General features: G+C 33.6%; 1 protein-coding gene across 2 annotated transcripts in view; it reads left to right on the top strand.

Annotated features, from left to right (window-relative positions):
* The window catches only part of ERO1B (endoplasmic reticulum oxidoreductase 1 beta), a 52,421-nt gene that overhangs the window by 18,103 nt on the left and 7,479 nt on the right, over window positions 1–26,839 (top strand). For both annotated transcript variants that reach the window (XM_036919312.2, XM_036919311.2), the window contains 10 exons: window positions 2,570–2,643; window positions 8,396–8,516; window positions 8,652–8,698; window positions 13,447–13,458; window positions 15,339–15,365; window positions 18,223–18,315; window positions 18,446–18,692; window positions 19,501–19,570; window positions 20,180–20,266; window positions 21,214–21,347. In XM_036919312.2, the coding sequence (XP_036775207.2) occupies window positions 2,570–2,643; window positions 8,396–8,516; window positions 8,652–8,698; window positions 13,447–13,458; window positions 15,339–15,365; window positions 18,223–18,315; window positions 18,446–18,692; window positions 19,501–19,570; window positions 20,180–20,266; window positions 21,214–21,347 (912 nt within the window). The remainder of the gene's footprint in view (window positions 1–2,569; window positions 2,644–8,395; window positions 8,517–8,651; window positions 8,699–13,446; window positions 13,459–15,338; window positions 15,366–18,222; window positions 18,316–18,445; window positions 18,693–19,500; window positions 19,571–20,179; window positions 20,267–21,213; window positions 21,348–26,839) is intronic.

Genomic DNA, 26,839 nt, shown 5'->3' with positions numbered 1-26,839 from the left:
TTCAGCTGGAGATGTTGAGCAGGCAGTTGGATATACAAGTCTCAATTTCAGGGGAGAGGTATGGGCTGGAGTTAATGTGAGAGTCATTCAATGAATATGATATTTCAAAGCTATAAATCTGAATGAGATTACCAAGGAAAGAATATAAGTAGAGAAGGGATCCAGGGACTGGGCCTTAAGTCATAAACTTTTTGAAGTAAGTTGCGTTTTCATATTCTTAATTTTGCTATTGTTTCTCCATGGTGGTGGTGGTCGGGGGGAGGGCTTGCATTTTTAAATTATTATTAATTTGTAAGCATTCTTCATATAATCATAAAATAATTCTTTGTTGGTTATATGGGTTGTTAGGACTTGTCTTTTGATTTTGCTTATAGCTATGTTGTTGAACAGAAGCTATTAATTTTGAAAACCTTAAGTATAACACATATGTAATAAAATATACAAGTCCTAAGTGTGATGGTCATTTAAATTTTACGAAGTGAACCCAACTCTACAGCTACCATTCAGGACAATCTACTTGCTCCCCAGATGATTGCCGTGTGTACTTTCCCAGTCACTACTGCCCTCCAAAGTTAACCATTTTGAGTTATGTTAGCAGAGTTTAGTTTTGCCTGTTTATATAAATGGAATAATACAGAATGTATTCTTTTGTATATGGCTTCTTTAATTCAACATTTTTCTCTGAGATTTATTCATATTCTTTAACTTAACAGCACATAATTTTTTTCATTGGTGTATATTTTTCCATAATAAGACTTCCATGTTTCCATCCTACTGTTGATAGTTGGATGTTTTCTCCTTTGGAGCCATGTCAGAAAATATTTTGGTACTACATTTGGATGGTCTATGTAGAACTCATTACTGCCAAATGGTTTTCCAAAATGACTGTACTAAAATCATGGCCCCTGGTATTGTACAGTAGTTCCTCATTCCACAACTTCTTCAATTGGTACTATAAATTTTAAACAGCTTTCTTGAAGTTTGACATTGTACTTATTCAAAATTTGCAATTTGATGTTTTGACATGTGTGTACTCATGAAAATCAGAATCAATATAGCTGTCATATTTATCACCCCCAAACTTTTTTCCTGCCCCTTATTAGACCCTCTACCCCATTCCTTCCTCCCCCTATGTTTCCCACATCAAAGACTTGAATTCATAGCATCATCTTGGCCCTGGGTTAAGCCCAAGAAATTCTTATGGAAGTAGCAAGGCATCCATCTTCAAACTGACTTATAGAAAAGCTGTACTAGGTAATTGCTAAGGTTCCTTCTAACTCATTTATAAATCAAACTGGACTAGCTCTATTACCAATGTCCATTAGCATTCTGTATCTTCTCCACTACCATGACTTAAGGCAGGGATTAGATTCACCAAAACCTCATGAAAAAAAGGATGCTGAAAGAAGAAAACTCCTTTAAGTTAGTCATATTGCTAACAAGAAAATAGGAGTTTATCACCATTGCTTCATATTTTACTATTTTCAACAGAAGACTTATCTGATTAAATATAACTATTGTTATTTTAGCTGTAACTGAAACTTAGACCTTCTTGTTTCATGGCTTCATACATTGCAACTGAGTCAACTATGATGTAAATTTTTCCATTAACTTTTATTAGTAGGTTAATTATATATCCCCATAGGAGGAAAAAAAAAATCACAAAAAAAAAATCACACAGTAAATCGAATTGGAAAAACTTATTGATAAAGTTGATGTGGTGCAGCCAGACTTATCTACTTCTTGTAATGGCTGTGTTATGCAGCAGTTTCTTAAATACAAAATAAATTCTTGCTGTGACAATACCACATTTAGGAATTACCTGTTTTATACCTGGTACACAAATATTTTTACATTTTTTTTCTTTTGTGTAGTGAAAAAGGAAAGGTAATTAATACTTACAGATGCTGTCATCATATATTTAAGACAGAGAAGGTCTGAATATAGGTTAAAGTAAATGTAGGTCAAAGTTTTTTTGGATGAATGTCATTGTTCCTTTATCAGTTCTCCAAGTCAGAAACCTTGATCATAGATTTTGTTAAATGTGAGGTAGAATATAAAATAAATGATCTACCATGATAAAAATGAGATTGGTGTTACCAGTTAATAAATACCACATTGGATAAGAGATCCTAGAAATGCAATTCTGGGGTTTTGGGTTCTGTAAGTACAGAAACAATTTGAATTGAAAGAATTATGAAAGTAAAGTCCTACTTTAGTAAAAAATAATAAATATTTACTATAATTTCTAAGTCATTGAAATTGAAAAGGCCAGCTTGAATTCTGTGTTTACATCACATATATTTGTAAAATAATTTTCTAGTCAGAGTAATTATTAAACTAGGGCTAATAATTTATAATTAAGAAATAGGCATCACGGAGGCTAATAGCTTTGTTTTTCATATAATTTGTTTTTATAATTCTTTCATGTAACTAACTGAATTTGTGATACCATCTAAATACTATAGAAGTGACTCCAGATTATTTTTTTTTATTTATACTAGCTATAGCGTTAAAATTTTCAACTCGAACTATAATCATTTTTTTTTTTCCTTATTCTTTCCCATAGTAATCAAAGCAAAGAAGCTTTCATTGACTGGGCAAGATATGATGATTCACAGGATCATTTTTGTGAACTTGATGGTAATAATATAAACTATTGTAATTAAGTTATTTTAACTTTCATCTTTTTACAGGACATTAAAGTCAGTGAAAATATTACCAGTTATAGCTTTAATACACTGGATGTTGCTATGGCATTTATTGAGCGCCTGTGTTTTAGGTCCTAGGCTAAGTGCCCTAAATACATTATTTCTGATCTTTACATTTACCTCATTAGGTATGTCTTACTTCATACCTGAGGAAACTGAGTTTCAGAAAGACTGAGTAACTTGCTTATGATCAGTAGCAGGATCAGTCCCACATCTGAACCCAAAACCTATATTCTTTCCATATGACACACCATCTCCTATGGACCTCCAATTCAAGCCACTTAGTTATAGGTCTGTGAACCTATTATGAAGATGTTCAAAAAAAGAAATTGTGAAAAAAAAAAAAGAAAGAAAATGTTCACACTGGAATAGTCTGCAGGTCTCAACAAACTAACATAAAGATGTTTTCCAATGTAGGGGAGGACTCTAATTTGATTTTCCCACAGCTCTTGCTTCAGGAGCCCCCTGGACTAGTACAAACAGAGCACTGCTTGACAGTAACTACTACTCTTCCAACAAGATAATTGAAGTGACTCAGGTTTTTAATCAGTAGAAAAATATTCCCAAGAATTGAGTAGGCTTAAATCATTCATTTGGCCTCTCTTCACCTTTTACCTTAGTATTATTAATATTTTTGGTGGTGGAAAAAAAACAGTTTGGGGTTCAGGCATGCATACTTGGAAATGATGAGTTCTTCTGAACTCTTAAAGCATCTAAAGTGACACTTCATGCTGCTTTCTAAAGCCTTTAAAAAGATTTGTATATCAAATTGTGCTATTAATCCAGTCTGTATTGGAATAAGTTACAGTGAGCTACAGTAGTATGGTAAATTGAAAAGATGCTGTGAGATGGGTTTTTATTATTATAGGTATATGGTTTCAGCAAAAATTTTTAATCTGAGCAAGTTTCTTTGGGTATCTGGATATAATAATAATAACAGGCAATTAATAAAATACCTGCATTATTATAGTTGGAGTTGGCAAAGATTTTATCAAAGCCATTGTACCCAAGCACCCATATCATTGCTGACTCAGTTGTTCTTTGGTTGTCTTTCTAATTATAATTGATTGTTCAACAATCATAGCCATTTCTTCCCAACTTCTCATTTTACCTATTCTTTGATTAAAATACATATTTTCAGTAGTATTCATTTAACAGGTTTTCAGATTAAAAAATCATTTCTATTGCTATATATTCTCATACAGTAAATGTGAATATATATTTCTCTTAATATGTATTTAAAGTATTTAATAAAAAACTTATTAAATCATTCATATGGCCTTCACCTTTTACCTTAGTATTATTAATATTTTTATTTTTATTTAATAAATAAACTCAATTGCAGAGATTACTTGGCATAATTAAATTGATGTGCCTGATTACCTGTCATCAGTATAAATAATGACAACTAATTTTTTAACATTAGCTTTTTAAATTGTAATAGTGGAAGAGATATTCTATAAGAATTAAAATAAACATCCTTTAAGATTTTTAGGATTATATAATGAAAATAATTAGTAATGTTTATATTTTGTGTAGTTCTTAAACTTAAAAAACCATGCTACTAGTAGGATTAGCACTACCCCTGTGGGTAGTAATGTTTATGTGTGTCCCAGTGATGTATATCTGCCAATCTTAAGGTTGTCAGAATAACATTAGAGTCATTGTTTAGTTATCTCAGGTATCTAAAATCATTGGATTAAAATAAAACAAAAAATATGAAGAATATTCACTTTAGTTTATTGGAATATATCCATATGCCCCTGCTCTTTGCTGTTTTGTTGTTCTATCTTTATTTGAAAGGAAAATGATCCTTATAGATCAAATAGTAGGTTTTTAAATAATTCAGCAGTTTAAAATAAGCTGTTCTCTCTACCCCTATTTTTTTTTTTTTTTGGTTGTTTTATGCATGGCTTACATCTTCCTTTGCTTCAGGTTTCTTCTTGAATGTCACATCATCAGAGAAGCTTGCTCTCACCTCTTTCTAACCACACTGCTCACTCTTTGTCTTTGTACAGCTGCCTGTTCCCAGAGCATTAAGAATTAAGAGTGCATGGCATGTTAGTTTTTCCAGTTGTCTGTCTTCTCTACCTACACTGTGAACTACTTGAGGGATAGGGCCTTGTCTTTTTGGTTCACTGCTTGCATCCCTAGTGCCTAGAACAGGGCCTGGACAGGGTACACACTCCATAAATATTTGCTGCATGAAGTAGTTGGTTCATAAAGAACCCAATAGTGTGATAGAGTTTTACTTTTACTTTTTCCTGAAAATGTGTTCATGAATAAATTTAAGTATTCTTTGAAACAGTAGTTTCTAAATCTCACTGTATATCAAATTACGTGGGAAGCTTATAAATTAGATTCTCCTCAACTCAGTTATGTTTTAACAGTGATTTAGTACTAGTAGCAATTTGAGACAGAGTTTGTGTAGGCTTAATATTGAGTCTGTTACTTAATATTTCTGATTGGCATCCAAAAGCAAGTAGCCTACATGCAAATTTGGCCTGTGGTACCATTCTGTTTTAAGAGATTTTTGGGTTAGGAGGTGGGAAGGAGTATCTAAAATATTCTAGAAAATACAGTGTAGCTTCATAACACTAGCATTAGATTAGGACAGTGGAAAAAAAATTCAGTTGGGAAAAAGGTATACTTGAGAAGAAAGAGAAAATATTAGTTCAAGTTCTTGAATTCCCAGAATTAGGTATTTGGATTCAGTGGAAATTCTTTGCATCCTTAGGTAGTGGTTAACATGGCCAGTAGAAAGAACACCTTTAGAGCAGCTTTGTAGAGGGAGGAAGAAAAGAAAACTTTCTGGGAGGAGGATATAATAGGGATCCAGAGATAATTATCTGAATGAATGATACAGTTGTACAAATGGAAATAAGTTAAAGTTTAGAAACAATTGAAATCATGTCAGGTGACCCCTCCAGGGGTAAGAAAGGGCACCAGGACTGGTGTGTTTATAGATGGAACTCAAACTGTGAATGCTTTTTCCCATTCACATTCCTGCCTCCGGATGGCATGAGATTCTTATCTGAAACTCTTTCTTCTGTAAATGGACCGTGGTAAATATTTTAGGCTATGTGGACCATATGGTCTCTGTTGTAACTGCTCAACTGCCATAATAGTTGCTAACTTCTTGTAATTTAACAAAACCCACCTTTTACATGATTTTTTAAAGTTTTTAATTGAATTAAGGAACGACACACTATGAACACTGTGAATACAAACTTTACTTAAGTCATTACAAATTGATACAATCCATTTTACTGTTGTGAATTTCTGCTCCCTTAAAATATATCTTAAGTCATTGTACTTTAGTATCTGAATCTGATTGTTTTTCTTTATCAGTTGTTGCTTTTGTTGGACAAAGAAGTCAATACTAGGCCAGTCTGTGCATTCATAGATGTCCCTACATATGTGTAGGCTTATGTGCACACACACATTCTTCATACATGTATAATTATGTCAGCGAATATATATATGTTTAATACTTATTAAACTTTATAATTGAATCAATTTTTCAAATGAATTTAATCAAGAACAGCTCAAAGAAATTAAAAAATATGTAACAGAAACTAGTGACTTGTAAACTTCTGCTCAAGTTTTACTATAAAAGCCAGACTTTTAATTAATAATTTGAATGTATATTTTTAAATTAAGTTTTTAAAAAAAATTTGTTGTTTTTAAGTCTTAATCTATGTCTGTGGGTAGCTTCTGTTCATCTATCTGTAAATTAACTGTTTTCTGTGCCTTAACTTTTTTTTGCTTTTTTTTTGTTTTTTGTTTTTTTGTTTTGAGAGGGCATCTCTCATATTTTTTGATCAAATGGTTGTTAACAACAATAAAATTCTGTATAGGGGACTCAATGCACAATCATTAATCAACCCCAAGCCTAATTCTCAACAGTCTCCAATCTTCTGAATCATAACGAGCAAGTTCTTACATGGTGAACAAATTCTTACATAGTGAATAAGTTCTTACATGGTGAACAGTGCAAGGGCAGTCATCACAGAAACTTTCGGTTTTGATCACGCATCATGAACTATAAACAATCAGGTCAAATATGAATATTTGTTTGATTTTTATACTTGATTTATATGTGAATCCCACATTTCTCCCTTATTATTATTATTATTATTTTTAATAAAATACTGAAGTGGTAGGTAGATGCAAGATAAAGGTAGAAAACAGTTTAGTGCTGTAAGAGAGCAAATGTAGATGATCAAGTGTGTGCCTATAGACTAAGTATTAATCCAAGCTAGACAAGGGCAACAAAACATCCACGGATGCAGAAGATTTCTCTCAAAACGGGGGGTGAGGTTCTAAGCCTCACCTCTGTTGATCCCCAATTTCTCACCTGATGGCCCTCCTGCGACTGTGCCTGTCTTAGGTTGTTCCTCCCTTGAGGAATCTTACCGTCTCTGTTCTGTGCCTTAACTTTTATAGTGGAATCCATAATGTTAGGGCTAGAAGTAGAGACAGTATTCTTCAAAATCACCTTTCCATTGTCTGTAAGCAAGGTACAACTCATTTAGTAATGACAAGTTGTGGGTATATTTGTACTCTTCTTCCGACATGAAAGTACCATGTAGTTCTTGGAAGGCATGGATCAGGGTGCCATTTTCCCTTAATGATTTTGGATAATCTTAATCTATGGCCAGTGAATATGGTGGCTAACAAGAAAGTACTATCAGGTAATGAAAGGGGGGGACCATATTTGGCTAATGTTTTAAGTTAGGTGTCTATATAGTATTGATTTAATCTCATGACACCAAAAGGTAGGAAGCATATAAATAGGGGAATACATACATGTGTGCTAACATACCTAGCATTTCAGTTTATATGTATTAAGATCATACATTTATGAAGCATAGTCTTTTTCATTTTTCTATAGGTATGAAAGTACGTGCCTTTTTCCATTCAAAATGTTAAGCCTTAATATTAAGACAATTTTTCTTTACTTTATATATGCTTCAGAGATCTCTTAATTAAAATATGCAAATAGTGGAGACCTAGTAAATGCTAATTTAGTTTTCAACACAGAAAATATTAATTTTAACTGCCTTAAGTTCTTGAAGTTGTACCTACTCAGCTGGGGGGGAAGAGCACTTCAATATATTAATAGTGGTAAAAATAAATTCATAAGGTACTTTTTAAACTAAAGCATTATGTAATTCTATAAATGATCAAATTTGAATCACAAAATTAGTGAGCCATATACCTAATAAGTCAAAAGTAGAGAGTAGCAGGGAAATCTCTATTTTTAATATGACCTATGCTAACAAAATAAGCATCTTTCCACATATGTGTTTAGGTAGGTATATGCATAGGCAAGAAATCAAAATATTAGAACAGGTTATGATTTCATTCCGTTAGGTCTTTAAAATTCTGGATGGTTAAAACTTAGGAAATGATTAATAAGGTGAGGGATATTATATTAAGAGAACACTGAGTGTCCAAAGGAAAGGAGGAATTATTGTTTCCTCTTTTAAATGCAAGTTATTAGAAACCCTGGACCAGGGACAGTCACAAGTGTGCTGATCATGCTGCTATGTAAGTTGGAGATTACTTGAAAAGTGTAGCCTTTCTCTAACCTTTCGATAGTCCTGTTTATTTGGTAATGCTAAATTTTAGGTAAATGGTGAAATATGCATGGTTTTTATGAAGTGTTTCTTGTTCAGATGAGAGATCTCCAGCTGCTCAATATGTAGACCTCTTACTGAACCCAGAGCGTTACACTGGCTATAAAGGGTCTTCTGCATGGAGAGTGTGGAACAGCATCTATGAAGAAAACTGTTTCAAGTAACTGGAGGGGGTAGGGGAAGGAGGAGGAATGTCTGAGTGAGGGTGGAGAAAGGGGAGTATGTGTTTCTGTTGGAAAAAGATTACATAAAAAGTCAAGCCAACTTATGTTGGGTTTTGTGCTTTCTTTTTCAGGCCTAGATCAGTTTATCGTCCTTTAAATCCTCTGGCACCTAGCCGAGGTGGGTTTTTTCATACATTTTCATGCTTTTAAAGATTGTTTACAAAGTTTTTTTTGTAACAAAACAGTTGGATAAAATTTTCAACTATTTTATATTTTGCTTAATTTGAATGATCAAAAGTGGAAGATAAATTCAGTCTCAAGACTTCTACATGTTTTATATAATTATTGTCATTTACTGAGGGCCTGATATGTGTCAGGCCCTAAACTAAGAGTTTTATGTAAAATAAGTCAGAATATATGACCAATACTTATATACCAGAGGTTTCCTAAGGAACTCTTAAAATCTGGCTGCCCAGGCCCTATCTTATACCAATTAAATCACTATCTTTGGTTTTAGGCCTAGGCATTGGTATTTTTTAATTCTCCAGACGATTCCCAGTATGTAGGGAAATTTGAGAAATAATGGGACATAACATGTTTCTCAAACCTCAGTGTGCATACAAATCACCTAGGAGCCTTGATAAAATACAGGTTCTGATTGTGTAGGTCCGCGGTGAAAATCAGGATTCTCACAAGCTCCCAGGTCATATCCAGGGTGCTGATCCATGTACCATACTTGGAGTCGTAAGGCATAGAGAGGTTTCAGAAAGCTAATTTGCCTGCAGCAGTGCTCCAAACTTGCACTGGCCAAGAAGGTAGCCACTTGCCACATCAGACTATTATGCACATGAAATGTAGCTAGTGTAGCTGAATTTTATGTTTTATTTGATTTTAGTTTATTGTCATTAAACAGCACTTTATTATTTCAGCAGGACTATTTTATCTCTTGCATCACATACCGTTGAATTTTTAGTACTTCTTTAAATGTGGGTATTAGAAATAATTTTAAATTACGTATATGGCTGACTTTAGATTTCTGTGAGACAGCATTGTAGGCAGTTGGAGGTTCACTCAATATGTAACTATGGAGCATCCCCTCAATCTGTTCTTAACAAGGAGCCAAAAAGCCCTGTAGTCGACTTGGCATTCTGATGTTCTCTTTAGACCAGGATTGACTTAAGAACTTGAATTTCCTGGTGTAGATTTGCATCTTTAGGCATCTCTGAGAACCAAAATGATGCAGAAAGGTTGAATGAATGGACTTCTCTTAGATGCTCCCTCTATCACCATGTGGCAGATATCTGCCACATATTCTTCCCCAACTTCATTCTGACACTGCCTGGAGAAGAGAATTGGATAATGAAAGAGGTGTGCATGGCTTATCCTTTGTCTTTACTACTTTTACCTCATAACTTTTCTATTCTCAACTTAAGTATTTTTATTACACAAGATTTTATAAAACTTGAAATGATATAAAAGTTATACAAAGTAACTCCTCTCACCCTACCTCCACACACTGTGTTTCATAAGTACAGAGTTTGGAATGTATTCTTGGAGGACTTTTTATGATCACTTTATTTTTAAGGATATAAATTAAAACATTTTTGTAATTGAGGTATAATTGACATACAGCATTATATTAGTTTTAGTTGTACAACCTAATTATTTGATATTTGTATATGGTGCAAAATGATTACCACAATAAGTCTAGTTAACATTTGTCCCCATATATACAGAATTTTCTTTCTCATGATGAGAATTTTTAAGATCTACTCCCTTAACAACTTTCAAATATGCAGTACAGTATTAACTATTGTCACCATGCTGTATGTTATTTATCTAGGACTTACTTATTTTATAACTGGAAATTTGTATCTTTTGACTTCTTTCAGTCCACCCCTAACCCTGCACTTCCCACAACCACTGATCCATTCTCTGTATCTGTGATGTTGGTTGGTTTGTTTTTAGAGATCCCACATGTAAGTGAGATCATACAGTATTTGTCTTTTTCTGACTTATTTCTCTTAGATAATGCCCTGAAGGTCTATCCATGTTGTCACAATGGCAAGATTCCATTCTTTTTTATAGCTGAATAATCTGATCACTTTTTTTTTTTAAGTACTTTTTTTTTTACTTTTTTAAATTGAACTATAGTTGATGTGCACCTGAAACCAATATAATATTGTATAATATAGTGATTTGACAATTATATACATTATGAAATCTCACCATGATCAGTATTGTTACCATCCATCAACATAGAAAGTTACTACAATATTATTGACTATATTCCTTATGCTATACTTTTCATCACCATGACTGACTTATTTTATAATTGGAAGTTTGTACTGCTAGATCCCCTTCACCTATTTCACCTATAGTCCAGGCCCTTCCCCTGTGACAACCACCAGTTTGTTCTCTGTATTTATGAATCTATTTCTATTCTGTTTGTTTGTTTTATTTTTTTAGATTCCATATCTAAGTAAAATCACATAGTATTTGTCTTTCTCTGTCTGACTTAACTTCACTTAGCATAACACCTGCTAGGTCCACCCATGCTGTCACAAATGGCAAGTTTTCATTCTTTTTTTGTTTTTGTGGCTGAGTAACATTCCATTGAATATATGAACTACATCTTCTCTATCCATTCATCTGTCGATGGACACTTATGTTGCTTCCTTATTTTGGCCATATAAATAATGCTGCAGTAAACATAGGAGTGCATTTATCTTTTTGATTAGTGGTTTTGTTTTCTTCAGGTAACTATCCATAAGTGGAATTACTAGGTTGTATGCTGTATCTATTTATAATTTTTTGAGGAGACTGTATACTATTTTCTTTAATGGCTTCACCAATTTATATTCCCAGCAGCAGTGCACAAGGTTTTCTTTTTCTCTACATCCTTGCAAACACTCTTTTTTTCTTGTTTTTGATACAAGCTATTCTAACTGGTGTGAGGTACTATCTCATTTGATTTTGATTGGCATTTCCCTGATGAGTAGTGATTTTGAGTGTCTTTTCATGTGTCTTTTGGCCATCTGTATGTCTTCTTTGGAAAAATGTTCAGGTGTTCTGCCCATTTTTAAATTGGATTATTTGGGGGTTTTTTGGTGTTAAGTTATATGAGTTCCTTATATATTTTGGATATTACTCCCGTATCAGATATATCATCCAGTAGGTTGCCATTTCATTTTGTTTATGGTTTCATTCACTGTGCAGAAGCTTTTAGTTTGATGTAGTTCCACTGGTTTGTTTTGCTTTTGAATCCGTTGCCTGGAGAGACATATCCAGAAAAAGAATTGCTGATGCCAATCAGCAGGAGTTTGCCTATATTTTCTTTTAGGAGTTTTATGGTTTCAGATCTTGAATTTAGGTCTTTAATCCATTTTGAGTTTATTTTTGTGTATGGCTTAAGACAGTGGTTGGGTTTCATTCTTTTCCATGTAACTGTTCAGTTTTCCCAGCACCATTTATTGAAGAGACTGACTTTTCCCCATTGTATATTCTTGCCTCCTTTGTCATAAATTAATTGACATATATAAGCAAGGGTCTATTTCTGGGCTGTCTATTCTGTTCCATTGATCTGTTTTGTGCTAGTACCCTACTATTTTGATTACTGTGGCTTTGTAGTATAGTTTGAAATCAGGGAGCATGATACCTCTAGCTGTTTTCTCAAGAATTGCTTTTGCTATTCGAGGTCTTCTGTGGTTCCATACATACAAATTTTAGGATTATTTGTTTTAGTTCTGTGAGAAATGCCATTGGTAATTGATAGGGATTGCACTGAATCTGTAGATTGCTTTTGGTAGAATGGCCATTTTAACATTAATTCTTCTAATCCATGGGCATAGAATATCTTTCCATTTATTTGTGTTCCCTCAATTTCTTTCATCAGTGTCTTAAGTTTTCAGAGTACAGTTCTTTCACCTCCTTGGTTAATTTATTCCTAGGTATTTTATTCTTTTTGGTGAAATTATAAATGGGATTGTTTTCTTAATCTCTCTTTTTGCTAGTTCATTATTAGTATATAGCAATGCAACAGACTTTGGTATATTGAATTTGTATCCTGTAACTTACTGTATTAATTTATTCTAATAGTTTTTTGGTCTTTGGGGTTTTCTATTTATAGTATCATGTCATCTGCAAATAGTGACAAGTTTACTTATTTTTTACCAACTTGGAATGCCTTTTCTTTGTATTTAGTGTCTAATTGCTGTAGCAAGGACTTCTAGTACTAGTGGACTTCCAGTATGTTGAATAAAAGTAGTGAGAGTGGGCATCCTTTTCTTGTTCCTATACTTACAGAAAGGCTTCCCACTTTTCATCATTGAATATGATGTTAGTTGTGGGGTTGTTATATGTGGCCTTTCTTATGTTGAGGCATTTCTCTGATACCCACTTGTTGAGAGTTTTTATCATGCATGGATGTCAAATTTTGTCAAATGCTTTTTCTGCATCTATTGACATGATCATAAGGTTTTTTTTTTTCCTTCCTTTGTTAATGTGGTTTATTACATTGATTTGTTGATGTTGAGCCATCCTTGCATTCCTGGGATAAATTCCACTTGATTGTGATTAATGATCCTTTTGATGTATTTTTTATTTTGGTTTGCTTATATTTTGTTAAGGATTTTATAACTTTGTTCACAGGGATATTGTTCTGCAATTTTCATTTTTTTGTAGTGTCTGCCTGATTTTGATACCAGGGTAATGCTGGCCTCACAGAATGAATTTGGAAGCATTCTTGGCCCATATTCTTATTAAAAGGTCTCATTTGCAGGATGACTACACAATGACCAAGTAAAATTAATAGTTTAACATACAGTAAATTTTAAATTAATCCCAATTAAAATAATTAAAATAAGTAGGATTAGAATTTTAACTGTGTAAGATTTTTTCTAAAATCCTGTCTGTTTTCTCTTTCAGGAGAAGATGATGGTGAGTTAAAACACTCTTGTGTTTGTGTTTGCTTCAAGTATAGAGGAAATATTCTTAACTATCAAAAATTCATTTGTCCTTTATTTAATTCAGAAGAAAGTATTTATCCTGTTTTTTCAGATAATAGCTGCCAATAAATGGTGACAGAAAAACAAGAGTTTCTTTTATAATGTAGAGTTATCCTATGTTAAAGTATAAAGACCATTTTGCCTTAGTGTTCAGTATAGAAATCAGGATCACATTCCATGTTCCCTATTTTCTGGTTATTATAATCTACTTGAATATGTTCTGAAGAAATGGAGAGAGATCAAAATAGTTTACCAGGGAATTTGTCTTGTGACTTCTTTATTATCTAGTGGACTCTGAAATTTAAAACCTTACTTCTATCATTATAATGTTTAATCTGATGAATACTAATTTATCAATAATTGGGTACTCCAGGTTACTGAATGAATGAATTTCAGTCATAAGGTGTTCCAAACAGCCAAAATAATTATTTCAAATGGATATTTACTTATCTGTGTTCAACAGCACAGTGATGAGCATTGTGTAGGATAGAAAGATGTATCAAACATAATGCCTTTCCTCTAGGAGCTCACAATATGTAGCAGGGATGATAACACTGTGCATAAATAATAATAAAGAAGTCTACACATAAAGTAATGATAAGGAAGTCCTATGCATACATAGGAAAAACAGTAGGTGATGTAGCTCTTTAGAGGTGGAACAAATCATATCTCACTGGAGTGATCTGGGAAGGTTTACCAGAGGAGGTGGCATTGAGATACATTTTGAATAATGGGACAGATTTAGGCCAGTAGAATTGGATAGTATGTGCTTTTTGGAGGAAATAGCGTGGACCAAAGTCATTGAGAAAGGAAAAATCAAGCATGTTTGGGGGGACCCTGTTATATATAGGGGGAGGAGTTTAAATTAGTTGAACGGAGACCAGATTATTGAGGAGCCCACAGAGCTAGAGTTTTTTGTTAGCATTTGGGGTTTTTTGAATAAATGAGAGAGAGAATGATGAATGATCCTTTTAAGTGTATGTTGAATGATGAATCTGTAGGAAGGTATTTGTGTTGTTTTGCAAAGTGTGGAGACTCTAAGGAGGCAAAGTAATTCTACACTAATTTATCCCCTAGACCCCTTGCTCAGCTCATCTGTGTGTTGAGTTTTTCTTATCATACTTTACTTTTCTAAATTAAAATAAAATAAAGGTAGGTAACTTAGGAAGTGCATTTACTATTTTGATCATTACTGACTGCCTGTTGTTTTTCTTCACTCAGAACAGTATTTGTCTAGAAATAGTTCTTTTAGCATGAGTACACAGAGAAGTCAGGTCCCTCCATATTCAAGTCATTTTTTCTGAAGACTTATCTTGAAAATTAAGGGATTCTTAAATTATCCTTTGAAACTAAGTAATCTTATAATTGAGGAAATATATCTAGCTTGACTGGCTCAGGAAAAATGAAATAATTCATAATTTGATTATTGTATTAATAATTTACTATTTTTCCTGGAATTTTTGAAGAGTGCTATGGTTATCATCAAAAGCAAATTTAAGATTGTTAAAGTCTTTCCCCTCATATTTAACAGATGTTTAAGACTTCTACTGAGTAAAATTTACATAACATTTTGATTTAAGTGTTTTCTCAAAAATTTTACTAGTCAAAATACCATACATAAGAACATTCTCCCAAAGTTGTTAAATTATATTTTAGTTTTATTTTCTAGAACCATGAATCAGTGGACATTTCTAGAGAGTTTTTAATATGTCATAAACAATACTTTATAAACTTAATCTATTCTAATTTGTGAATGATTAAATATTAAGATCTTTAACCCAATCCTGTGTGTGTATGTTTTTGTTTTTTAAGGAGAATCATTCTACACATGGCTAGAAGGTAAACTTCTATGTCTGCATTTTAAATTTATTGGCTTCCTATAAAAAAAGTATTGGTTTATTTAATATTTTGGTCAGTTTTAGGATTTATAATCTAAACAACTAATTTTGACAGTGTTTGAAAGAAAATAACGTGTTATATTATTTTGGGGTATAATTACTTGAAAATTTAAGCTGTTGATCAGCCTCAAACCTCTAATTTTTGGTTTATAAATGGAAATATATTTCCACTCCTTCCTCCTCCCTATCACCTATTTCAGGGCAGGGGCTTTGTGGGCTTTACAAATTTGAATTGCATCCTAGTTTTTCATGTTCTCCTTTTTAGGCATATGAGGCAGATACTGTCATTGGGTTTTCATAACTGGCTCTGTAGTCTTATTTCCATTCTGAGAGTAATTGGTCATCCAAACTGCATTTCTAGTAATGACTATAAAGTTGTTTTTTAATATAGGAAATTGAGGGAAGGTAAATTTGAATTCAAAAGGTTTTAAACGTATTTACACATGTTAATATAAACTAAACTTGTCTAATTAAAGGGTCAAGCAGTATAAATCCCAGTAATTAGATACTTTACATTCTTCTATTTTCTTGTGTTGAAAGTATAAAATGATATTAATAGAAAGCTGAAACATTCTAAGATTTTAACAACTTTGGTTAATAACAGGATATATGATGCTTTTTAAAAATTTACCAAATTGCCATTGATTTATGAAACTAAAAGTTAATATATGTTAATGAAAGATAAATGAGTTGAGTGATACAGGAAAATTGATATTTCATGACCATAATCTCATAGTTCCCACAGAGTTAAACTTAGTTAATTCTATTTTATGTTTGTTAATTGGTCATGTTATCTTTTGAAAATGATTTCTCTTTAATGAACTATGCACATCTTGGCCATGATTAAGGCAAACATTATTGTTATGCTAAAACTTCTGGGAATTATATTAATAAATAGCCTATGTGGAAGAAGATGCTTAGTTTTAATACACTTTATTCTAGAACTACAAATTGTAAAAAGAATATTTAGCTTAAAAGAAATGGTCAGAGACTGAATATTGATAATAGAGGATGAGAATGAATTTTATGGGCAATGTCGGATTCTAGGGTGTACTGCGATAACTACTCTTCTAGTAGTCAACTGGTGGGAGTCCCTGAATATTGATACATAGTATTTATAGGCAATAGACCAACTTCTCTGAGATTCAGTTTCCTCATCTGGAGCGTGAGAGTGGCATTAGCCATTCAGCTTATCTACACTGTGAGTGTAGATGATGCCTGTAAAAATTCCTTTGAAAATCACTAAACAAATAATTAGTCCAAATGCCAGGTAATACTGTTCCCATAAATCTTGCCCTTTTCTGAGAGAAAAAACTATGTATCAGTGTCCTATAAGTTAGTTGCTGAAAATGTTTTTGAATGAAATTAAATCCAAAAGAAGAGAACCATTTTCTAAATTGGGTGGTTGAATTTGATCTGTATTGTTAGAAATAGAAGTTGGTGGATTTTGCATTTGTAAATCAGCTTTTGCAGATGTTACCTAAGAATATGACTGTGAAGACTTGTACTTGGACCTCAGTGTTCAGAGACAGCCTCAGGCCTAGCAGCAGACTGCACACAGGGAAAGCTGTTCAGCAATTTCCTGCAAAGTGTGTTGTGTGTCTTGTTTGTGTGTTCAGTTGACACATATTCTATTATTACCATTTTGCTTAACTTACTGAATTTTTGGTTTATAAATGGAAATATATTTCCACTTCTTCCTCCTCCCTATCACCTATTTCAGGGCAGGGGCTTTGTGGGCTTTACAAATTTGAATTGCATCCTAGTTTTTCATGTTCTCCTTTTTAGGCATATGAATTTTCACCAGCTTTGCTTTGCCTGTTTTCCCTTCTCTAGTCTTTAGGCATTTATTGGGAAGTAGGATGGAAGGAAAAGAAACTCAACTACAAATATGATCATTTTGTTGTTTGACTGAAAGTTTTACTAGAGAAATCAGTACCTGATTTATTCATATTTATTCATATTGTTTGTATCCCTTGTACTGTAAACATTTAAAATTGGCTATATCTTTAGGAGGAAGTTACAAACTGAATTTAATTTCTATCTTTTGGTCTCCATCCATGACCCAGAATATTCTAGCAAGAATTCTGAATTAGGGAATGAGATCTCAAAAGATTATTTTTTCCTATTGAAAGCTACTTGCCTCAGAGCCATCTATGGTAGAACGTAGACAGTAAATTGAAGATAGATACATCTTCACATATATACTCTTAGATTTTAAAATCCCTCAGCAAATAAGTGAGGTTTTTTTCTTAGTGTCCACTATTGAAGCCCATTTTCCCCAGGGAGAGGTAAAAAAAAAAAAAAAAACCCAAAAGGCACAAACAACAAAACAAAAAAATCCTGTTAGATGGGGCAAGGGAGGGAAAAAACTAATGGCTTTGCATCTGGTGGATTCTTAAAACTTGCTTTTTTGTGTTTTTATTTATTTTTAAATTTTTATGTAAAGAATATTTTCTAAAAATTTTTGCTTTTTTTAGTGTGGGAAAATATACATAAAGTTGATCATCTTAACTGTTTTACAGTTTACTATTTAGTGGCATTAGGTACATTCACAATGCCTATATTACTCTTACAGCAAGAGAAAATTACCATATTCAGTTAACTCCTTTCTAAGGTCAGAATCTTACTTTTCTAATGCAAGAATTTTGATCTGATTATTTTATATTATTCCTTGACTTATTTTTAATGTCTTTGAATCTTAATTATAAAAATAAGCCTATGTGATGAATCTTCTTGACTTGGTATTTCTGTTATCTAAATGGATGTGATTTCTTTCTCAACGTTTTTCTAAATAGGTTTGTGTCTGGAGAAAAGAGTCTTTTACAAGCTTATATCAGGACTTCATGCTAGTATCAATTTACATCTGTGTGCAAATTATCTTTTGGAAGGTAATTAAATTTTTATGTAGAAATTTTGCCTTCTGTTAGTATAAAAACTGGGGTGGGGAAATACATATTCTCTATAGAGAAAAAAGTCCTATTTATTAAAAGTATGTTACGTATTTCTCTTTCTGTTTAGAAACCTGGGGCAAACCTAGCTGGGGACCTAATATGAAAGAATTTAAACGCCGCTTTGACCCTGTGGAAACCAAGGGAGAAGGTCCAAGAAGGTTAAAGAATCTGTACTTTTTATACTTAATTGAGCTTCGAGCTTTATCAAAGGTGGCCCCATATTTTGAACGTTCAATTGTTGATCTTTACACTGGAAATGTAGAAGAAGATGCTGACACAAAAACCCTTCTACTGAATATTTTTCAAGATACAAGGTAAGAATTGAATAGTAGTGATCTGAAGTTCTCCACTTTGTATTTAAATGAGGTGTAGTACTTGAAATACAACAAAAACTGACCCTAGAAGTTAGGGAAAGGAAGAATTTAGATCTGAAAAGGAAAATGGTCAGTAAAACAACAGCATTTAATTTTTTTTTTTCTCAAAGTGTTGATTGAAAAGCATCTATGAAGTTTTGTTGCAGAAACTTATAACTCTTGAGAATAGACTATATTTTTAAATGTAACTTTAAATTTTACATAGTATCAAAAATTAATGCTGTGTTTTTTCCCTACTAATTTTGTACTCTTCCAGTTGCTATTTAAATTCAGATGGTATTCTAAGTGCATTAGCATAAGGCAGATATCTAAGGGAACATTAGCCTTACTTGTAGAATATAACCTTTAAAAAAATGCTCAGTCTATAAAACTTGAGTTTACTGGTTAAAATGAGCATGGAGGAAAGTTGGATTAAGTAAGTATTTAAAGTAAATTGCATTAAAATTTTAAAGATGTTTGAAAATGTTAAGAGAGTATTGCACATTTTTCACATAAGTTGTTTTCAGTTAAGTTTTTAAATTATTTTTACCATGTAATTTCTTTAAAACATTAGTCTTATAAATTACAAAGCCATCTTTATCTTGCTTTATACTTTTATTGAATAGTTTACATGTGAACTGTTTGTCCCCTTCCTTCATTTCGAAGCCTTATACGAGTAAATTATAAATTTTAAATATTTGTAGGGATAGAAAATACTCCCAGAGCTCTAATACACTGTACCTGAATTTTTCATCTGTCATTTCCTCAGGTCCTTTCCCATGCACTTTGATGAGAAATCCATGTTTGCAGGTGACAAAAAAGGGGCCAAATCATTAAAGGTAAAAAGTTCTTCTCTGGGGGTCAGGGTGGGGAGCAGTTGACTTGTTTTGATCCTGTCCACCTAAACTGTTCTTCCCCTATTCTCCATCTTGTTGAAGTTGGTCAAATTGGATTTTAGCATAAAGAATACTTAAAAAGCTCCTTCTCTACATATCCTTCTCAATTCTTTTCTCCTTTCTAGTTTGACAAACTCCTTAGCGATTACTCAGTCATTCTGACCAATGAGTGTGGCACCTTTGTAAGTGTCTTTTTAAAGGGTATTATTTTGAGAGAAAGTTTTCTTTAAAATCACAGTGTGTGTTCTTCTGATGCATTTTTTTAGAAATCATGAGCTATTAGCCACTTTGAAGGCAATAAAAGATATTGTTTATATTTTATCTTATGGAATGTTACAGTTTTTGAAATTATGTTTTTTTCCTAATGGACTAATGTAAAAGGCAAAAATGACCTGTTGATCTGTAGTATACAAATTCAACTGTTTTTCTTCACTGTTGAAAAATACAACTTACTCATTAATAAACTTTTAACACTTTTATTCCTTATAATTCAGACAAATACAGTTTAATTTTAAACATCTAATTAGAATGATAATATTTTGTGAATGTTAGGAGGAATTCCGATTACATTTCAAGAATATCTCCCGTATAATGGACTGTGTTGGATGTGACAAATGCAGATTATGGGGGAAATTACAGGTTTGTGTATTGTTTTCTGTTTTGAAACTATTACTAACCTTAAGTTTTTCCACTGAGAAGTTGAAAGTTTTTATTAAAATGTCCTCATTGTTCATTGAATTAGAGATCAAAAGTGTGGTTTTTGTTTTACTGATGAAAAAAATTAATAGTAAACTCTGTGTGTTATATCCTTACGTGTAAGGATGTTTTCCTTATTACTCTATGTTAATAATTTTGGTTTTATTGTATCTGTTTCTGTTGGTACAATCTGAGATTCATTTCTGAAATTGTTATAAATGGAGCATATTAGTATTTTACATACCTATAAAAAATATAAAGCATAATAATCTTAAAAGACTCAATTATCAAAATCTGGCAACTGGATTTGTTTAATTATCAAAAGAAGGCCATCTGGTCACAAAATTGGAAAGTTCTACCAAGTAGGCCTGTTTCCCTATATATTCTGTGTAAAAGGGATTGATATTTTACCTCTTATCTTTTTTACAAAGATGTTAATAAATCATAGAAAATGAAGAGAGAATTATTTTTAATGGAGGCTTAACTGAAATCAGATTTTTATTTTTCTCTAATGCTAACAATTGAGAAATTACCAAGTGTAGTTATCTAAGTTTTGAATTGCTAGGGGCTATAAAGAATTCTTTCAAGGTTACATTAATGAACGTTGTAATCCTAATGTGATATTTTCTAGGTTAAAGAAAAGATATATCGGTGATTTGGAACAGTATGATATGAGTCCAACAAGTGTTCACGTTTCCTTAACAGCTTAGATAATTTTATCGTATGAATAATCTGAGCAAGTAAAAATTGAGTCCATATAGTTTAACCTTTTGGTAAACAGTTCAGATTAATTCTTTGATTCTTCTCCCTGTGATTGAGTAATCCTTTAAACCTTTATAATGGTTATTATTACATGAATTTAATTATGAATTTATCACTATTTTCTCTAGACTCAGGGTTTAGGAACTGCCCTGAAGATATTATTTTCTGAAAAAGAAATCCAAAAGCTTCCAGAGAACAGCCCATCTAAAGGCTTCCAACTCACGCGACAGGAAATAGTTGCTCTTTTAAATGCTTTTGGAAGGTAAGAACTGTTTTCAGTGAAGACTTCTGATTCCCCTGCTGGTTTCAGCAAACTGCTAAGATCATCTTCTCTGCTAAAATAGTTTGTTTTGTTTTGCTTTGTTTTGTTGACAAAGAGAAAGAATTATCATATATTGTCATTCGTGTACTCATAAGCTGATTTCTCTACCAGTCATATGAAAAATTAATAGTTTTAGATTGCTGGTATTTCTCAGTTTGTCATCTTATTTTTGAGGGGAGAATATTCCAATAATACTGTCTTCAGCTGTATATAACTCACTCAGGTACAATAGCAGGAGTAAGGAAAGCTCGGTTGAGAAGGTGATGAAAAGGAGATTAGACCTTTTAGCTGCTCTTTACTTCTTAAGCTGAGGAGGCATTTTTCTTCCACTCATTCTTACTCCATTTTTTTCTGCATAATAGACATATAGTTTGCTTTCTTTTTATACCACAGATTGTCTCAAAAATACTTTGAATTTGCCTAACAGATATATGCAATACCAACTAACTGAGAAATAAGTTAGGAAAAGAACTATAGGAAAAAATTATAGAAAATAAGAGAAAATAATACTGTGTTGCCCTGGGAAAAAAAGACGAAGTCAAGAAAGAATTTTTGAAAATAATAGGGAACCAAGTGAGAGATTATTTCTTATGCTTTCTTAACATGCATCTTTAAGTTAAAAAGTGGAAGTTGAATTAAATTAATTGTTCCTTCCCCATTTTAATAGCATAGATTTCACCTGTTGTTTCCCTTATCTAAAGATGACTGTATACATTGAGATTTCAAACATAAGATAGACATACAATAGACACATGAGTAATTGATATTTCATGAAAAATTCAGTCTACTCACTTATGAGGCCTGTGGTAAAACAAAACCAGAGAAACCTAATTAAATTATTCAAAATAAAATGTAAGTGAAAAAGATTTCAAACACTTTAAACATTTTAAATGCAAATAAAATTAAACTGAGGAAAAAGCAGATGTTAACCTCCTAAATCTCTCTGAGTCTCAGAAAAAATATTTGTAAGTGCAACACTTCCAGCTTCAGTTCTGTGTCTAAAGTCTGGTGTTACCTTTTATTGTTCTCTAGACAATATTGGACTCAAAATCAGGGATCCTAGTGTTGGAGTCCTGGCCCTGCCATTTACTAGTAGTGTGAGCTCAGGCAAGTCATTTCTCTCTCATAGCTTGTTTTCTTTCTCTGTAAGATGAGGATGATAAAAATCGTTCACACAGGTTGCAGTACTAATATCAGACAAAATAGACTTCAAAACAAAGAAAGTAACAAGAGATAAAGAAGGACACTACATAATGATAAAGGGCTCAGTCAAACAAGAGGATATAACCATTCTAAATATATATGCACCCAACACAGGAGCACCAGCATATGTGAAACAAATACTAACAGAACTAAAGGGGGATATAGACTGCAATGCATTCATTCTAGGAGACTTCAACACACCACTCACCACAAAGGATAGATTCACCGGGCAGAAAATAAGTAAGGACAGGGAAGCACTGAACAACACAGTAGAGCAGATGGACCTAATAGACATCTATAGAACTCTACATCCAAAAGCAGCGGGATATACATTCTTCTCAAGTGCACATGGAACATTCTCCAGAATAGACCACATACTAGGCCACAAAAAGAGCCTCAGAAAATTCCAAAAGATTGAAATCCTACCAACCAACTTTTCAGACCACAAAGGCATAAAACTAGAAATAAACTGTACAAAGAAAGCAAAGAGGCTCACAAACACATGGAGGCTTAACAACACGCTCCTAAATAATCAATGGATCAATGACCCAATCAAAATGGAGATCCAGCAATATATGGAAACAAATGACAACAACAACACTAAGCCCCAACTTCTGTGGGACACAGCAAAAGCAGTCTTAAGAGAAAAGTATATAGCAATCCAAGCATATTTAAAAAAGGAAGGGCAATCCCAAATGAATGGTCTAATGTCACAATTATCGAAATTGGAAAAAGAAGAACAGATGAGGCCTAAGGTCAGCAGAAGGAGGGACATAATAAAGATCAGAGAAGAAATAAATAAAATTGAGAAGAATAAAACAATAGCAAAAATCAATGAAACCAAGAGCTGGTTCTTCGAGAAAATAAACAAAATCGATAAGCCTCTAGCCAGACTTATTAAGAAGAAAAGAGAGTCAACACAAATCAACAGTATCAGAAACGAGAAAGGAAAAATCACGACGGACCCCACGGAAATGCAAAGAATTATTGGAGAATACTATGAAAACCTATATGCTAACAAGCTGGGAAACCTAGGAGAAATGGACAACTTCCTAGAAAAATATAACCTTCCAAGATTGACCCAGGAAGAAACAGAAAATCTAAACAGACCAATTACCAGCAACGAAATTGAAGCGGTAATCAAAAAACTACCAAAGAACAAAACCCCCGGGCCAGATGGATTTACCTCGGAATTTTATCAGACATACAGGGAAGACATAATACCCATTCTCCTTAAAGTTTTCCAAAAAATAGAGGAGGAGGGGATACTCCCAAACTCATTCTATGAAACTAACATCACCCTAATACCAAAACCAGGCAAAGACCCCACCAAAAAAGAAAACTACAGACCAATATCCCTGATGAACGTAGATGCAAAAATACTCAACAAAATATTAGCAAAGTGAATTCAAAAATACATCAAAAGGATCATACACCATGACCAAGTGGGATTCATCCCAGGGATGCAAGGATGGTACAACATTCGAAAGTCCATCAACATCATCCACCACATAACAAAAAGAAAGACAAAAACCACATGATCATCTCCATAGATGCTGAAAAAGCATTTGACAAAGTTCAACATCCATTCATGTTAAAAACTCTCAGCAAAATGGGAATAGAGGGCAAGTACCTCAACATAATAAAGGCCATCTATCATAAACCCACAGCCAACATTATATTGAACAGCGAGAAGCTGAAAGCATTTCCTCTGAGATCGGGAACTAGACAGGGATGCCCACTCTCTCCACTGTTATTTAACATAGTACTGGAGGTCCTAGCCACGGCAATCAGACAAAATAAAGAAATACAAGGAATCCAGATTGGTAAAGAAGAAGTTAAACTGTCACTATTTGCAGATGACATGATACTGTACATAAAAAACCCTAAAGACTCCACCCCAAAACTACTAGAACTGATATCGGAATACAGCAAAGTTGCAGGATACAAAATCAACACACAGAAATCTGTGGCTTTCCTATACACTAACAATGAACCAACAGAAAGAGAAATCAGGAAAACAACTCCATTCACAATTGCATCAAAAAAAATAAAATACCTAGGAATAAACCTAACCAAAGAACTGAAAGACTTATACTCTGAAAACTACAAGTCACTCTTAAGAGAAATTAAAGGGGACACTAACAGAGGGAAACTCATCCCATGCTCGTGGCTAGGAAGAATTAATATCGTCAAAATGGCCATCCTGCCCAAAGCAATATACAGATTTGATGCAATCCCTATGAAACTACCAGCAACATTCTTCAATGAACTGGAACAAATAATTCAAAAATTCATATGGAAACACCAAAGACCCCGAATAGCCAAAGCAATCCTGAGAAAGAAGAATAAAGTAGGGGGAATCTCACTCCCCAACTTCAAGCTCTACTATAAAGCCATAGTAATCAAGACAATTTGGTACTGGCACAAGAGCAGAGCCACAGACCAATGGAACAGACTAGAGAATCCAGACATTAACCCAGACATATATGGTCAATTAATATTTGATAAAGGAGCCATGGACATACAATGGCGAAATGACAGTCTCTTCAACAGGTGGTGCTGGCAAAACTGGACAGCTACATGTAGGAGAATGAAACTGGACCATTGTCTAACCCCATATACAAAAGTAAACTCAAAATGGATCAAAGACCTGAATGTAAGTCATGAAACCATTAAACTCTTGGAAGAAAACATAGGCAAGAACCTCTTAGACATAAACATGAGTGACCTCTTCTTGAACATATCTCCCCGGGCAAGGAAAACAACAGCAAAAATGAGTAAGTGGGACTATATTAAGCTGAAAAGCTTCTGTACAGCAAAAGACACCATCAATAGAACAAGAAGGATCCCTACAGTATGGGAGAATATATTTGAAAATGACACATCCGATAAAGGCTTGACGTCCAGAATATATAAGGAGCTCACACGCCTCAACAAACAAAAAACAAATAACCCAATTAAAAAATGGGCAGAGGAACTGAACAGACAGTTCTCCAAAAAAGAAATACAGATGGCCAACAGACACATGAAAAGATGCTCCACATCGCTAATTATCAGAGAAATGCAAATTAAAACTACAATGAGGTATCACCTCACACCAGTAAGGATGGCTGCCATCCAAAAGACAAACAACAACAAATGTTGGCGAGGCTGTGGAGAAAGGGGAACCCTCCTACACTGCTGGTGGGAATGTAAGTTAGTTCAACCATTGTGGAAAGCAGTATGGAGGTACATCAAAATGCTCAAAACAGACTTACCATTTGACCCAGGAATTGCACTCCTAGGAATTTACCCTAAGAACGCAGCAATCAAGTTTGAGAAAGACAGATGCACCCCTATGTTTATTGCAGCACTATTTACAATAGCCAAGAATTGGAAGCAACCTAAATGTCCATCAATAGATGAATGGATAAAGAAGATGTGGTACATATACACAATGGAATACTACTCAGCCATAAGAAAAGGGCAAATCCAATCATTTGCAGCAACATGGACGGAGCTGGAGGGTATTATGCTCAGTGAAACAAGCCAAGCGGAGAAAGAGAAATACCAAATGATTTCACTTATCTGTGGAATATAAGAACAAAGGAAAAACTGAAGGAACAAAACAGCAGCAGAATCACAGAACTCAAGAATGGACTAACAGGTACCAAAGGGAACGGGACTGGGGAGGATGGGTGGGTAGGGAGGGATAAGGGGGGAGACAAAGGGTGGTATTAAGATTAACATGCATGGGGGGGTAGGAGAAAAGGGAGGGCTGTACAACACAGAGAAGGCAAGTAGTGATTCTACAACATTTTGCTATGCTGATGGACAGTGACTGTAAAGGGGTTTATAGGGGAGACCTGGTATAGGGGAGAGCCTAGGAAACATAATATTCGTCATGTAAGTGTAGATTAGTGATACCAAAAACAAAGCAAAAAAAAAAAAAAAAAAGGGCAGTTCCTGTGTGGTAACCTCCAACGAGTTCTACACAAGGGTATAAGGGGCATATAAAAGTGTAGGCAAAGGGTCTGTTTGTGTTTATACAGAGGATCAAAGCCTAATTGGGCTACCCCGAAAATGAACTAAGATACGATATGAAAAAGAACTTCCAACATCAGCACTCTCGGGAAGACTCATGCCAGAAGATGATCATCAAAAAACACCAACAAAGATCCATGCACTGCTACAGCTGTAGATGCAGTCATCCCACCAGTTCCTGGACTTGCCATGGGAATGAGGAA

Source organism: Manis pentadactyla, chromosome 8 (assembly GCF_030020395.1).
Source record: "Manis pentadactyla isolate mManPen7 chromosome 8, mManPen7.hap1, whole genome shotgun sequence".
Classification (NCBI taxonomy): domain Eukaryota; kingdom Metazoa; phylum Chordata; class Mammalia; order Pholidota; family Manidae; genus Manis; species Manis pentadactyla.
Note: the sequence above shows the minus strand (reverse complement) of the source record. Positions and strands in the feature narration are given on the sequence as shown.